Source organism: Olea europaea, chromosome 14 (assembly GCF_002742605.1).
Source record: "Olea europaea var. sylvestris chromosome 14, O_europaea_v1, whole genome shotgun sequence".
Lineage (NCBI taxonomy): Eukaryota > Viridiplantae > Streptophyta > Magnoliopsida > Lamiales > Oleaceae > Olea > Olea europaea.
The window spans coordinates 7,228,991-7,243,276 of NC_036250.1; the positions used below are offsets into that span (position 1 = coordinate 7,228,991).

A 14,286-nucleotide genomic window follows, 5' to 3' on the forward strand; every position below is an offset into this window, starting at 1 on the left:
TCAATGTCCTTAGGGTAATCTGATTTAATTTAAAAAATAATATTACACATCAAGTAGTTATTTTAATGAGTTACAACTTGAATTTGCTTTATCCAAATTAACATTTTCTCGAATTCATAATGTGTCATTTATCGCGAGTTTCGGGACGAGTCCAATGTTGATAGGATAATTTTGATACTCCAATAAATACACATTTGGTACAAATACATTATTGACCTCAAAACTTATTTTCACTTTAATCCTTCAAAATCTTGAATTCATTAAAATGTTTTTGAATCAAGATCATATGAATCTAGTTATGTTTTTAATCACTAAATAATCATAACTCATCATATTATCATCTAAAAATTTTATATTTCTCACTATTTTGCAAACTAGTCACTAAATTTTGTACTTTTTATAACTGAAAATTATTTTTCTCTTTACAAGTCATCCTTACAATATTCAAAGGATTTCAAATTATGGTTTTTAAAAACTATTTCACGATTTCTAAATTACACTTCATTCAAGTTTTTTTAATTAAATAATTTTGAAGATAACTACTTACATGACAATTTTTTTTTCCACAAACGGGATAATTTCGCTAAATATTATGTTAACCTTGTCTCTAGAGTTGTCGGAATTTTTGTTTTTATTTTTGCAATTCTATCTTATAGATTTTACCCAATTTTCTTCTAAAATATAAATATATTATTTATTTAAACATTTAGAGTATTTTTACGTTTGTAAAAAATTTACGTTCAAATGCCTCATAATGATGAGTCTTCCAGGGCCTCAAAATTCTCGAGGCCGGCCCTGGGCGGGATGTGTGACTTGGTTCTTATTTGATGCTAAATAAATAGCTAACTTATCAAACAAAATGAACCAGATAGCACAATGGCAAATTTAGGCTTCTTAACTTGTTTTTAATTGCAATATCATATTATTGGATTATATATGCATTCTGTGACTTGGTTCTTATTTGATGCTAAATAAATAGCTAACTTATCAAACAAAATGAACCAGATAGCACAATGGCAAATTTAGGCTTCTTAACTTGTTTTTAATTGCAATATCATATTATTGGATTATATATGCATTCTGTGACTTGGTTCTTATTTGATGCTAAATAAATAGCAAACTTATCAAATAAAATGAACCGGATCGCACAATGGCAAATTTAGGCTTCTTAACCCTTCATTTGACTTTTTGTTTTTAATTGTCAATATCGTATTATTGGATTATATATGCATTCTGTTAGCCATGTAAAAGTGATTATTAGTTTTTTTCACTGCTAAGAATCCAATCAAACAATTAAAGAACGAGAATATATGGGCAATATGAAAGTACTTGATTGTAAGAATACAATAATAAAATAATTTGCAGAGAATGAAAATTTTATTATAATATGGAAAAAGAATACAATTACTTTACATTTATGATTTGTGTAACTTACAATGAGGTTAAACAACATAATTAAATTGTAGAGAAGAGCCAAATATATATATGGAATAATCCAAATCTTAGAAGTAGAGTTGTAGATGAAATAAAATGTCCAAAAATTTCTTTATCTTGATCTCTTTAAGTCCAACACAAATTTTAACTCTATACAAGGCTCCCAAATAGAATTTTAACTAGAATTTGTCAAATAAACTTCGAATGGGATTCCAAAAGTATTCCAAATAGAATTATTTTTAATATGCACTTTAATTTGAACTCTCAATTATCTTCAACAAAGAATTTGGGTGTGACAGTCTTCATCTTAACACGAATTCCAACTTAAAAAAAATCTCAACCTAGAGACAAATTCTACTGCGAGGAATAAATTTGAACTCTTCAATGAAAAACAAAAACGAACTTCTCCATCAACAATTCCAACTGGAACATTCTCTACCTCTACTACCCCAACTAGGGGTAAAAGTGATTTAGTGACTACCAAATAGGGTCGATACAAGCCTTGTAATGGAATCACAACTGAATAAATTAAAAGAAGAATCTTGGCTAAAATCAACACTCCTAACCGCATTCAAAACATCAATAAAATCACCAGAATTATACCTATATGGAATTTTATGACAAAAAATGGGTCTATTTTTAGCAAGTGAATACGATGACACTGTCGATAATGGTGACAAGACGGATTTATTCATATCTTTAAAATTCAACTGAGATGTATTCTTAAACGAAGACTCCAAATTAGTCTCCAACAGTACAGAAGCCAATTCTAAATCCACTTGAATTCTTAAAATATGCCGATTACCCGAAAATTCTATATCACCCTGCAAGATATATAAATGATTTTCTATGTCCCATCATAACAACACGAGCTCCTTTGATAACCTTTGAAACTCTACCTTGAATCAAGAGTAGTCATGAAAATAAGATTTTCTCCAGATTTGAAACGTGTCTCACTGCATCAAATGTTCTAACCGTCCCATCAAATATCTTTATTTTGATTCGAACAATACGACTATCCAACAAGGTGTGTAATTATCGGTCATCACAACACCTTTTGAAAATTTTTCATATGTTGAAAATAGATCCCAATTAGGAGTCATGAAAAGTGCAAGACGTATCCAAAATCCAGGCCTTGTCAGAATTGGAGTTGTAGTCAGACATAAGTAAAAGCTCTCTATAATCGAGAAAAGTTTCAAGTAAAAGCTCTCTATAATCAAGAAAAGTTTCAATAATGGCTTCATCTAAGGTATATAATTACTTTCCCTTCTGAAAAATTGTAGCCAAATTTTCTCAATTACGCAACTTATAACAATTCTTAATTAAGTGCCCCAAATTTAGGATTGGCAATCAGGCTCGTCCACTAGGCTCGAAAAAAGTTTGAGCGGGCCCAGGTTGAGCCCCATTTCGGGGAGTCCGAGCCTATATTTAAAAAAAAATCTAATTACAGTTTAAAGGCAATAGGTTGCTGCCTTATTGATTTTTTAGGCAACACGGTGCTGCCATTATTAAAAAAAAAAAAAAGAGCCTGCCTGACTCTGCTCGGTAAGGCCTAAGCCGAAAGCTCGAGCTGAACCTTGATTTCTTGGTCGAGCAATAGGTCGGCTCGAGATCCCAAAAAAGCTCGGACCATTTTACTCGAGTCGAGCCCGAGCATTGAGTTTCGGCTCGCGAGTCGGCTTGATTGGTTAACACCACTACCCAAATTTTTCCAATAAATTTTGAAGTTAAACCTTAATTTGCCCCTTGCACAACCACCATCAAGAACAAGGCCATATCTATAAACCTCAACAATGTTCTTTATTTTCTCCTTTGAAGATAGAGTATCATAAACTTGTTCAATGATAAGATCACGACTATCTAAGAATAAGATCGTGTCTTTAAACAACAAATATGAAAACGGCAAAAAACACAACAAAATCAATCCCATATAAGTGAGTAATACTCGTCTCTTAATTTGCCACAACGAAAATCTTGTACATCTATCCAATAGCGTAACATCAATCTTCATAGTTGCCATCACGAAAAAGTTCGATCTTTCCAAGATTTCAAAACCAAAAGTTCTTATACCACTTGTTAAGAATTCGGTCAAATAATTAAAGAATGAGAAAATATGGGCAATATGAAAGTAATTGATCGCAAGAATACAATAATAAAATAATTTGCAGAGAATGAATGTTTTATTATAATATGGAGAAAAAAAATACAAAGATTTTGTGTTTACATTTGTCAAACTTATAAAGAGGTTAAACAACCAAACTAAAATGTAGAAAAGAATCAAATATATATATATAGGGAACACTCCGAGTCTGGAAGTAGAGTTCTAAATGAAATAGAATGCCCAAAAATTGTTTTTCTTGATCTGTTTAAGTTCAACATAAATTTCAACTCTCAATAGAGTTTTCAAATAGAATTTCAACTAGAATTTGTTAAATAGATTTCGAAAAGGATTTCAAAAGCATTCCAAATATAGCCCCCATTTGGCCTGTGTTTTTTTTTTTTTCGAAAAATGAGTGATTGAAAATGAAGGAAAAGTTTTTAATAAATCTGTAATATTATTTTATGAAAGATTGTGTGATTGAAAATAGGAGAGAGAAAAATTGAATGTAATGTAATGAAATTTAATGGGGGCCAAACGGGGGCATAATTCTTCTTAATGTGCACTTTAATTAGAAATCTCAATTGTCTTTAACAAAGATTTTGGGTCACACTCAAATTTTAACAATCACAATTATAGATAGAATGGTCAAATTAAAATAAAAATATAAGAGGGAAGACTCAATATGTAAATTAAAGTGATGTCCTATGAAAATTTTCCCTAAATGAAGAACTTGGCGAGGATCTAAGAGCTAGAAATTTTTTGAACTTTTTAAAATGACTTGGGTGTTGAGGCAGCCTTTTGAGTGGAAGTGGGCTGTGATCTAGACGAGCCAACAGATGATTATGGGCTGAGAACCATCTAATCGAAATGAGCCGCATTCGTAGTCCAGTATGTGAAGTGAACAATCTCAGAGGCTTAAGTGGAGTGAATGGTGGGGATTGTCAGTCGTCGATGCGAGATAAATTAACGCCATCGATGGACTGGCGTGTGAGGGAAGGGATGTGGTTTGGGTGAGGTTTGGCTTGGTTTAGTTTGGGAGTATTTGGGTTGGTGGCATTGTTGATGAATAAAGCTATTTATACAATTGTTATTGACATTTGTGGTTGATAATTTGGGCCTTTGATTTAAAAAATAGGTTCCAAAAAGATGAATGTGATGTTGTCAATCAATATTCTAAAAAAATTTTGTATATATAATAGCATGATTGATTATTGATTGTACAGAATTCAAAGTGCAGTGCATTATTCCGCGATTTTAGGTAGCGTGATGTTGCTTGTAAATCATTGTGTATAAATTGATGATGTGAATAATATTAAACTCCTGTTTGATTTTGATTTTTCAAGACAAAAAATCAAATTTTTAACCGTTATTTAACATGGTCAATCGTCATTTTTTTACTTCTTCACTCGTAAGTGAAACCCACTTTTCTCTTTAATAGTAAAAAAATTGATTCTAAGAATTAGTAACGAACATGCGTAATTACAAAGATAACCTGATTTTATAAAAAAGGTTCCCCCCCCCCCCCCCCCCCCCCCCTCCCCTCTCTCTCTCTCTCTCATCATCATCACCATGTATACAATGATGTACAATTATTCAATTAACATTATTGTTTTAGGAATGGGATGGGAGAAAGTCAAAATAAGAAAGTTTAAAACTGGAATTTATTTATTTTATTTTTTGGCTTTTAAAAAGAGGGTACTTATCCAAATTTCTAAAATCTCTCCCCTTTATTACAGGTTTACTTTGATAGTTATAAAATACAATATTACTGAATTTTTCCTAGAGGATTTTTGTCTAAAGAAATATTAAAGAGACACAAAATTTAAATAAATGGATGAAAAAAACATAAAGATTCACGAGGAAAACTCTAAAACGGTGAAAATAATATGTTGTAAAAGAAATTTCACTATGTGAAAACTAGGATATCCCAAACCCTCAATAATCTACATAATAAGAAAAATTCACTTGGTAGTTACAAGAGGAGACTACAAATGACCCAAAGTCTTGCCTTCAAAATAGCACATTCTTATCTCACAAATTAGGATAAATAAAATACTAACGATAATTACTTATATTTGAAAAAAAGAAAAAAGAAAAAGGATAGATGTTATCAACTTGGTAAGGCGAAGAATAACAAAAATTCCCGAGAAAATGAAATATTTCAATTTCTTAATGAAAACGCAATGTTTAGTTTCTTTTCCAATATGAGATTCTTAATCTCATCATCAGTAGTAAACCAAGCAGGTTTACAAGAGTTCTGGCTTTCCCAACTTCTGGGGAATTTAATGGATTTCCCACCCCCCTATTATATGCGGTCCTTACCTTGCTACTCTTACTTCCACTTATTATCTCTCTGTGGGACTTGTTCCCTCTTCAACTCACGCTTCTAGAAGTTATAATCTATGTAGATAGACAAATACAAAGTCATATTCTAATTAGGACAATACCAAATTAAAATTCTTAATAACTTGATTAACTCATCAAAGTTTCATCATAGTAGCCATTTGGGCTTGATGCTTCACATGTTCTTACACGATTATGAGCTTCACGAGCTAAATTGATGACACAAGCCAACTCTAAAAGAAAAAAATTTCATCACGATCAAACCTAGCATAGATCCGACTCATTACATTAATAAATCTCTAGTCGACCATCAAGAGTTATCAAGTCCATCTTAAAATAATAAGGTCGACCAATTACAAATCCTACACAAGAATTAATTTGAGCTGCACAGAGAAAATTCTCATGTGACCAAAGCCTGAGTAATATCCTAACTATAAGTATTATTCCATTTGTACAGAAAGGAATTTACAGAACTAATATAGAAATCTCACATGGAGGTGAACGCCATGTGAGTAAAATAGGATATAAAAAAAACCACCCTCCCTTGTGTCTTGTCTGGAGGGGTTCTGTAACCCCTCTTTCCGTACATGAAGGGCTGCTATAACTATAATCCTTCAACACAAATTTCAACGTCAATAATTTCTATGGCACCTCTTAATTGCCGGCTTGACGCTTACCATTCAATGCATTTGCTTCTAATATGTATTTGATTAGTCAATTAATCACTTGGAAAGTTTCTCCGTGGTTCCCCGCAATAAAGTAATGACTAGTACAAGACCAAGACTTGGAAGTCAATTACACGCCAATTCTAGATTTATTTATTGCATGTTTGATAGCAATTTTTCAACCTATAAAAATTATTATTTTTATTGTTATTTTACTATTTAAGCCGTCATTTTTTATTTCTTTTTTTACACGTAGAACCCACTTTTCCCTCCAACGGTCAAAAAATCAATTCATAAAATCACTATCTAACAATTTATCAAAGGCTGTGATCGCTTCGTTTAGCTTTTACTATTTTTCAAGAGAGTTAATTTTTTTAATGAATATTTTTTATGTTTAATTTAATTTTCAGAAAAGTCTTTTTATAATTTATTATTGCTTAATTGAAAAAGAAAAAGAATTCGCACTTGGGTGTGTGCATGTACTATTTCATTTTAAAAAATATATATAAATTAGCATTATAAAACTAATTATTACGCAAAAATCCATTAGCATTACCTTGCATTTTAATGCCAAATAACTGCTACTCCTCATTGCTCCTTTACCCATAGACATGTAAAGTGAGTCGAGTCATCTTCAGATAGTCCATTTGACTCCTTATGAACCAACTTGGCTAAGAAAATACAAGGACTGGTGGTTGACCAGTCAATTCTTTTTTATTAATTAGCATTATAAAACTAATTATTTCAATATCGAATCAAAATCCATTAGCATTATGGTTTTAGTGCCAAATATCCACCACTCATTGCTTCTTCACCCATAGAGATGTAAAGTGAGTTGAGTCACCTTCAGATAGTCTATTTGGCTGCTTAGGAGCCAACTCGGCCAAGAAAATATGAGGGTGGTTGGTTGACCTATCAATTCTTTTATTTGTTAAAATAATTTCCTTACGAAAACACAATCAAGAGCATACTTGACTAACTTGAAATAATATTTGAAGTTGATTAAACATACTTCTTATCTATAACTTTCGTCATATTCATAACTTATAAGTACTTAAACATTATAAAAAAATGCACTAAATGAAAAATATTCCCGTCCCGTGAGGCTAGAGATCCAAATTAGTATGACCCACCTCTCATATCAAGCTAGGAGGTCTAAAATTGGCCAAACAAGGTCCGACCATCCCGAACGTAGGTAGTCATGCTGGATTTTATCCTCTACATCTATTTTTTGTAGAAAAAAGAAAAAAAAAAAGAAAAAAAAGAAGAAGAGAGAATTGAATAATATGATCCAAATTTCTACTTATCCCGTGTATTACGGGACTGCAAATCGAATTAGGCAAAGAAAAGTCTTAAGTAGGACAAAATTTTCTTGGACAATTAATTTTATCAATACATTGGCAGTAGATTTCCATAGTGTCCTTTTTTCCCATTACTCCATTGACGCATACCCACTATAATTTTGCAAGCAAGTTCCGTAGACTTGTCCCCACTTCTATAAATTGTGACCCCCAAAACCCCCAAAATTTGCATAAATTTTCCTCCATACTCTCTCTCTGGTTAGTCGATAAACAAGACTGCATATTTTGAAGATGAAGAAGGCCAGTTGTGCTGTCCTGTGCATGGTGGCGATGGCAGTGGTGTTGCTGTTTGGTGAATTGCATGTGAGTGAAGCAGTTACTTGCAGTCCTTTGCAGCTAAGTCCATGCCTGGGTGCGATCACGTCAGGGCAGCCACCGTCCGCAGCCTGTTGCAAAAAACTCCAGGAACAGAAGCCTTGCCTCTGTGGATATATCAAGGATCCAAATCTCGGGAAGTATGTGAATTCCCCTAATGCAAAAAAGGTTGCTAGCAGCTGCGGGGTGGCGGTTCCCAATTGCTGAAATTAAATCAAAATTCACCAGTTTATAAGTAAAAATAATGTGTTCGCGAGTCATGAATAATAAGAATAGTTTTGTGTGTATCGACAAAACTAATGTGAAATGCTTTATAAGTTTACTGTTTACAAGACAAGCCCTTACAAGTTATTGTGTTGTTCTTTGATGTCTCGCTTTGAGTACGTTGATTAAAAAGTATAATAAATTTTTATTACATATTTACAGATTTCGTGAGATTCATATGTATTATTAATTTATCAATCACTTATTTATATCGATTTATAAATACAGCTGCCAAACATATGTTTAGTCCCTGTTTGGTTTAATTAAATAAGTTGATGAAAATTTAAGTCAAAATTTACAATAAATCTTAATAATATATTTCATGAAAGCCAATATTTTTATTATTTTTTCAATCATATATTTTATTAACTTTGATCAGTAAATCTGAAAGCCAATAAATCTTAATAATAAATCTTAATAATAAATTTCATGAAAGCCAATATTTTTATTATTTTTTCAATCATATATTTTATCAACTTTGATCAGTAGCTACTAAAAATATAATATTGACTCAATCTCCTAGCAGTATCTGTATAAAACTACGTCAGGTCTTTCCTGAAACATAACCCAGGATAAGATTTTCATTATCTAAATTAATGGAGCTTAGCCTCTGGTTGATGGCTATTATTGCCAAAAAAATATTGTTTTAAATAGTGATATTTTTGAAAAATATGTGGTCAAAAAGTAGGAAATTTTTTTTGAGTCTACTTGTAAAATATTTTATTATGTGAATATATAATTGAAAATAAGTATGAGAAAGTTTTATTTTGAAAAGAGATAAATTGGGACTTAGTCTTCTATCTTTGATTTTTATAAATTACACCGATGCGAATCTTTCTCATACTACATAGCTAAGATTAAACGTTATTCAAATATACTTTCTCGTAATTTTTTGTTTAGTGACTTTTGTCTTATTTATAAGTTAAAAATTTATTAATTTTGATAGTACAAATTATGGCTATATTTTAAATATGTAATTTATTTAGTGCTTGTTTGAGCCTAATTTTTCTAAAAATTAATTTTTTTGAAACGTATTTTCAACAAAATAATATTATAAACAAATTCAAAACACTTTTAGTTAATTTTTAACCACTTATTTTCCACCAATCTACTATTTCAAAATGAGTTTTTATTTTTATTTTTTTATTTTATTTTTTATTTTTTCCGAAATGGGACTTGAACAAAGGCTTAGTTTCCAGGCGTGACCCACTCAAATTTCCATTTCAAAATTTACTTGCAAATTCCTCGTTAGTGGGGGCATTATGACAAGTACATGGGAACAACAGACATTGAATTGTATTTATTATTTAATCAAAAGATATATGTGATGGCGATCACAAAAAATTAATAATAGAATCGTGAAATTTGATCAAGCAATTCCCTGTGTACAGAAAACTGTTCTACAGGATCCACACAAATCCCTCATGTGGGGCTAGGCCCCATGTATCCCCCTCTCAAAAATGAACCACCCATCCCACCCTCTAGCGTAATCTATAAACCACCATCTGTACACGTAGCGTGGCTCAATTTGATCTCAACTCCTCTTTCAATGGAATTGATATTTTGAGTATTTGTGATGCTTGTTGGAGGAACCGTGCATTGGTCTATTCACTTGACAAGATATAATACCATTAGTGAATAATAAAATAGGAAATTAAGCTCAATCGCGCTATTATGTTTAAAAGTTATAAAATTAAGAATCTTAATAACAATTCTACGTATCAGGTACTATACATATTAACTCAAAGATCACCCGTTCCTTTCCCACTCTCTCTACTGTTACATTTTCTCCACCACCTCCAACCATCCCACCCTCAACCACTTGCTTTCCTATCGCAGCCAACTTATTGGGTTTTTTTACACAAATTAAGTTGGATTTTTTTAGGAAAATATTATTTTCTTTATTTCACACATTTTTATTAAAAAATATTGTTTCCTTTATTCCACGATTTTGATGGGGAATGGATTTTTGATACAACTTGTACATTCCATATGTGTCTCAATCGAGATTTGTTTGAAACATATGAAACGGTGGCATAAGGTGGTGTTGTCATGATAACAATGAACCTGGTTAGGTAGCTGGTATTGGCAGAATCAGATTGAAACTCGTGGATGTAAATTGTAGAATACTTGGATCGCATTCGACATATTCCAAACTTGAAGAAAAATATCTCATTTCATTGAGTATTCTTGATCCAAAAGGGAATACGTTCTCTAGAAGAGGTGGAGTTTTGAGGGTTCGGAAGGGTGTTCGTGTTGTATTAGAGAGATGGAAGAGGTCTCAACTATACATCATGCAAGGTCGAGTAGAACTTGTCGAAAAAAGTTAACGATGTGATCCATGGCATGAAGGCAAGTCTAGGCAAGGATCTATTGATCGTTGAAGAATGGCCTATGATTAAGTCGCGAGCGAAGAGGGTTAAAGAAGCGATAGCTACAGTAAATGAAACATCAATCACAACAAGCAAAGTAACAAGTTTCATATTGGGCTTGGGAGAAGAAACATGATGAATCAACTTGATTCAAGCAGAAAAGCACTATGAGATACACTATGCGACCGCATAGTTGTAGCATGTATGCGGCCGCATGTGAAGACACTGAGATAAAAAGACGGAATTCATGTTGACCTATGCGATTGCATCCCAAATTACATTTTTGACACGCAATCGTTGAAGAAGGGCCTACGACTAGGTCGCGAGCTAAGAGGATTAAAGAAACGATAGGGTTACCTGTTCAAGTTATAGTGAATGAAACATCGATCACAACAAATAAAGAAACAAGTTTCATATTGGGCTCAAGAGAAGAAACATGATAGATCAACTTGATTCAAGTAGCAGATGAAGGGGCCGAGAAGCTACACTATGCGACCGCATAGTTGTAACATTTATGAGGCTGCATGTGAAGACACCGAGACAAAAAGTTGAAATTCATCTTGACCTATGCAACCACATTAGCCGCATCGTACATCTTCGACATGCGAATTTTCCTAATTCACTTAATCTTCTATTTATGTTAAAACTCTATTTTATGGTATCTTAGTCTTTTTAGATTTATATTTCATTTTAACTAAGGTTTTTATGAGTTCCATGCAAACATGACTCATTATTTTCATTGTAAGGAATTAACATTTGAGAGATATTATTGAGAGGCATAATTGGTTTTGATTTTATTCTTCATTGAACTAAAATTTGAACTTAGCAAAATTTATTTCTTATGGCGTTTAAATAATTCGGGTGAGATTCTTGAGATCATGAGATCAGCATATTGTCGGCAATTTTATTGGTTATTTGGTTCACTATTTTTTTGATCAAATTCTAAACATTGATTCTTGACTTTCTTGGAGTTCAATCAATCTTACATTGGTTTCTTAGTTACTATTGTTACGTGAATTCGCATCAGTTGGTATTAGAGCCTAGGCTCCAAAAATCAAGGTTATATCTTTGTCTCTTTTGTTTGAATCTTTTATTTTGTTTTTTGGTTCTTGGCGCTTTTCACATTCTTCTTCTTTTGAGTCTTTAATCTATAAAAATACCAATAAAATAAAATAAAATAAATAATTTCAGAAGTGTTTGTGTGCTAATTTAGCACCCAAATTAGTTTCTATTTCTTATGCTAGTATCGTAGTTAAATTTCTGAGCAAAAATTCGAAAATTGTCAGCAGTATTTCATTTTAATTTTTTTCTTCCTTGAGTTAAAAAAGGTTGTCCAATCTAACTTCAAAAACCAATTTCTTGGATTATTATTAGTTCTTACCCAAAGTGTCAAATTTCTTCGCTTCTTTTATTTCCTTCCTTAAGATTCTAAGTTATAGTTTCTCACTCACATCCTAAGGGTAAAACTTCGTTGAGATCATATTAGTTCTTTGAAGCACTTAGAAGAAAGCATTGAATGGAAAAAGATAAGAGTGGTGAGACTAATAGGGGGAAAAAAGCCAAATTCGATTAATAAATGAGCGTATACATGTGAGTTAAATAGTACTTTAGATTTAGGATGTCTAACAAAGATGAATCTACTTCAAGCGAAAATAATAATTAAGTCAACACGTCGAATGAGGTGATACGATGGTTCGAGAGAGGTGATACGATGGTTCGAGAGATTGTTTGAAGATATTTGAGATAATTTGGATCAGCAAGAGGCGTGGATGGTGAAAGCCCAAGAATGACTAACCAAGAGGGGAGGTGAATTGGTTATTTAAATCTTTTTCAATAATAAGTGCTAATATAAACAATTTGCAAATAAAAAAAAGAGCAAGCAAGATAACTTTGAAAAATAACAAGAAAAAGGGATAGAGAATGCAAACGATATGTTATGGAAGTTCGATCAAATCACGATCTACGTCATCCGTTACCAAGCTCTCTGTCACGAGCAAGACATTTTTCACTAAATGTGATTGACTTATGGTGCAATCCAACCTTCTACAAAGCTTTCGGTGACTTACAAACAAGGAGCACCGATCATTTTACAATGTTGAGCTTTCCGGGACCTCAACACGACCCACAATTCAATCAAAAGTAAACTTAACAAAAAGGAATCTTCTTCCACAATAAAAATATATTCAAAGTTGAGTACAATGGAAAGAAGTAGGCTAACACTTTAATTAATGGCAGTAAGTGAAGCTCAAGTGTTAGGTTTGAAAAATTTTGATAAATGAAATGATTTTCAAAAGTAAACTCAATCAAAAGTTTTTCAAAAGTGAATGAATTGATAGAGATAAATAAAGAGTAGAAAGTTAAAACCTGAAAGTATCTCAATTTAATGCTCTTAGAAATGATGAAATAAATGCAAGAGGTTGGGGGTATTTATAGAGTCCAAAACGGTAAAAAATCTGAATTTACGGATGACTTGTCCGGTCGACCGCCTCTTTTCCAGAAGACCAATATAACCGTTTGTACAGTAAAATCAGAAGTTAGAACGGTCATATTTTGGACCATTGGAGGAGTCCGATCGACCGCCTCTCATGGCCAATCGACCGCCTCTCTGGGCGGTTGACCGTCCCGACAGTAAGGTCTTTTCACGTTTTGATCTCATTTGTTCCGATTTGAGAGTTTTGAAGTGTATGGACCTTTGAAGAATATTTTTAATTAAGCTTTCATAATAAAAATGTCTTTAAAGTCTATATATCATTTTTAAAAGTCATTTTCATGCTTGATAAAAAAGGTTGCGTTTGTATTATTTTAGTGCATAAAAATTATTTTTAATGCATAGCAAGATTTTGAACTTAACTATTCTTTGCCAAATATCAAAGCATTAGCACCTTTAGATTTTGACTAAGAAATCAAGTCTTTACTTCGAAATTTGCCTCGTCTTGATCTTTCTTTGATGTCGTCTCTCATGCTCTTGATTTAGATCTTTCTTGATATTTATTTTTTAAGCTTTTTGTCTCGAATGATTTGACTTGAATACATAGCTTCCACTTTGATCTTCATTTGAAGTCTGATGATACATGATTGATTTGAATATTGAACTATCATCACTAATTAGAAATAAAAATAATCTTGTTTGTTATGATCAAAACATTGAGGATTAAGTTGACTATATGTCAACAATTTCCCCCTTTTTTGATTATGACAAACAAAACGATTTGCAAGATAAATTTAACAATTTATATCAAAAGAATATACATTAAAAAATTTATCATGTAATCTATTCCCCCTAACATTTACAAATCATGACCATATATTCAAGGCATATTTAATATTTTATGTTCAATTTAAATCATGCATAATCATCTCACCATATTTCCCCATTTTGGCATAAGCAAAAAGATATAGCATTTAAGAGTAATATAAAATCATACAACATT

At 32.0% G+C, this 14,286-nt stretch overlaps 1 protein-coding gene across 1 annotated transcript; it reads left to right on the plus strand.

The window, feature by feature from the left end:
- Nucleotides 1-8,058: 8,058 nt before the first annotated feature.
- On the plus strand, nt 8,059-8,641 carry LOC111408987 (non-specific lipid-transfer protein 2-like). Its single transcript, XM_023038867.1, has one exon. The coding sequence runs from the start codon at nt 8,136-8,138 to the stop codon at nt 8,424-8,426; it is 291 nt and encodes a 96-aa protein (XP_022894635.1). The 5' UTR covers nt 8,059-8,135; the 3' UTR covers nt 8,427-8,641.
- Nucleotides 8,642-14,286: the final 5,645 nt, after the last annotated feature.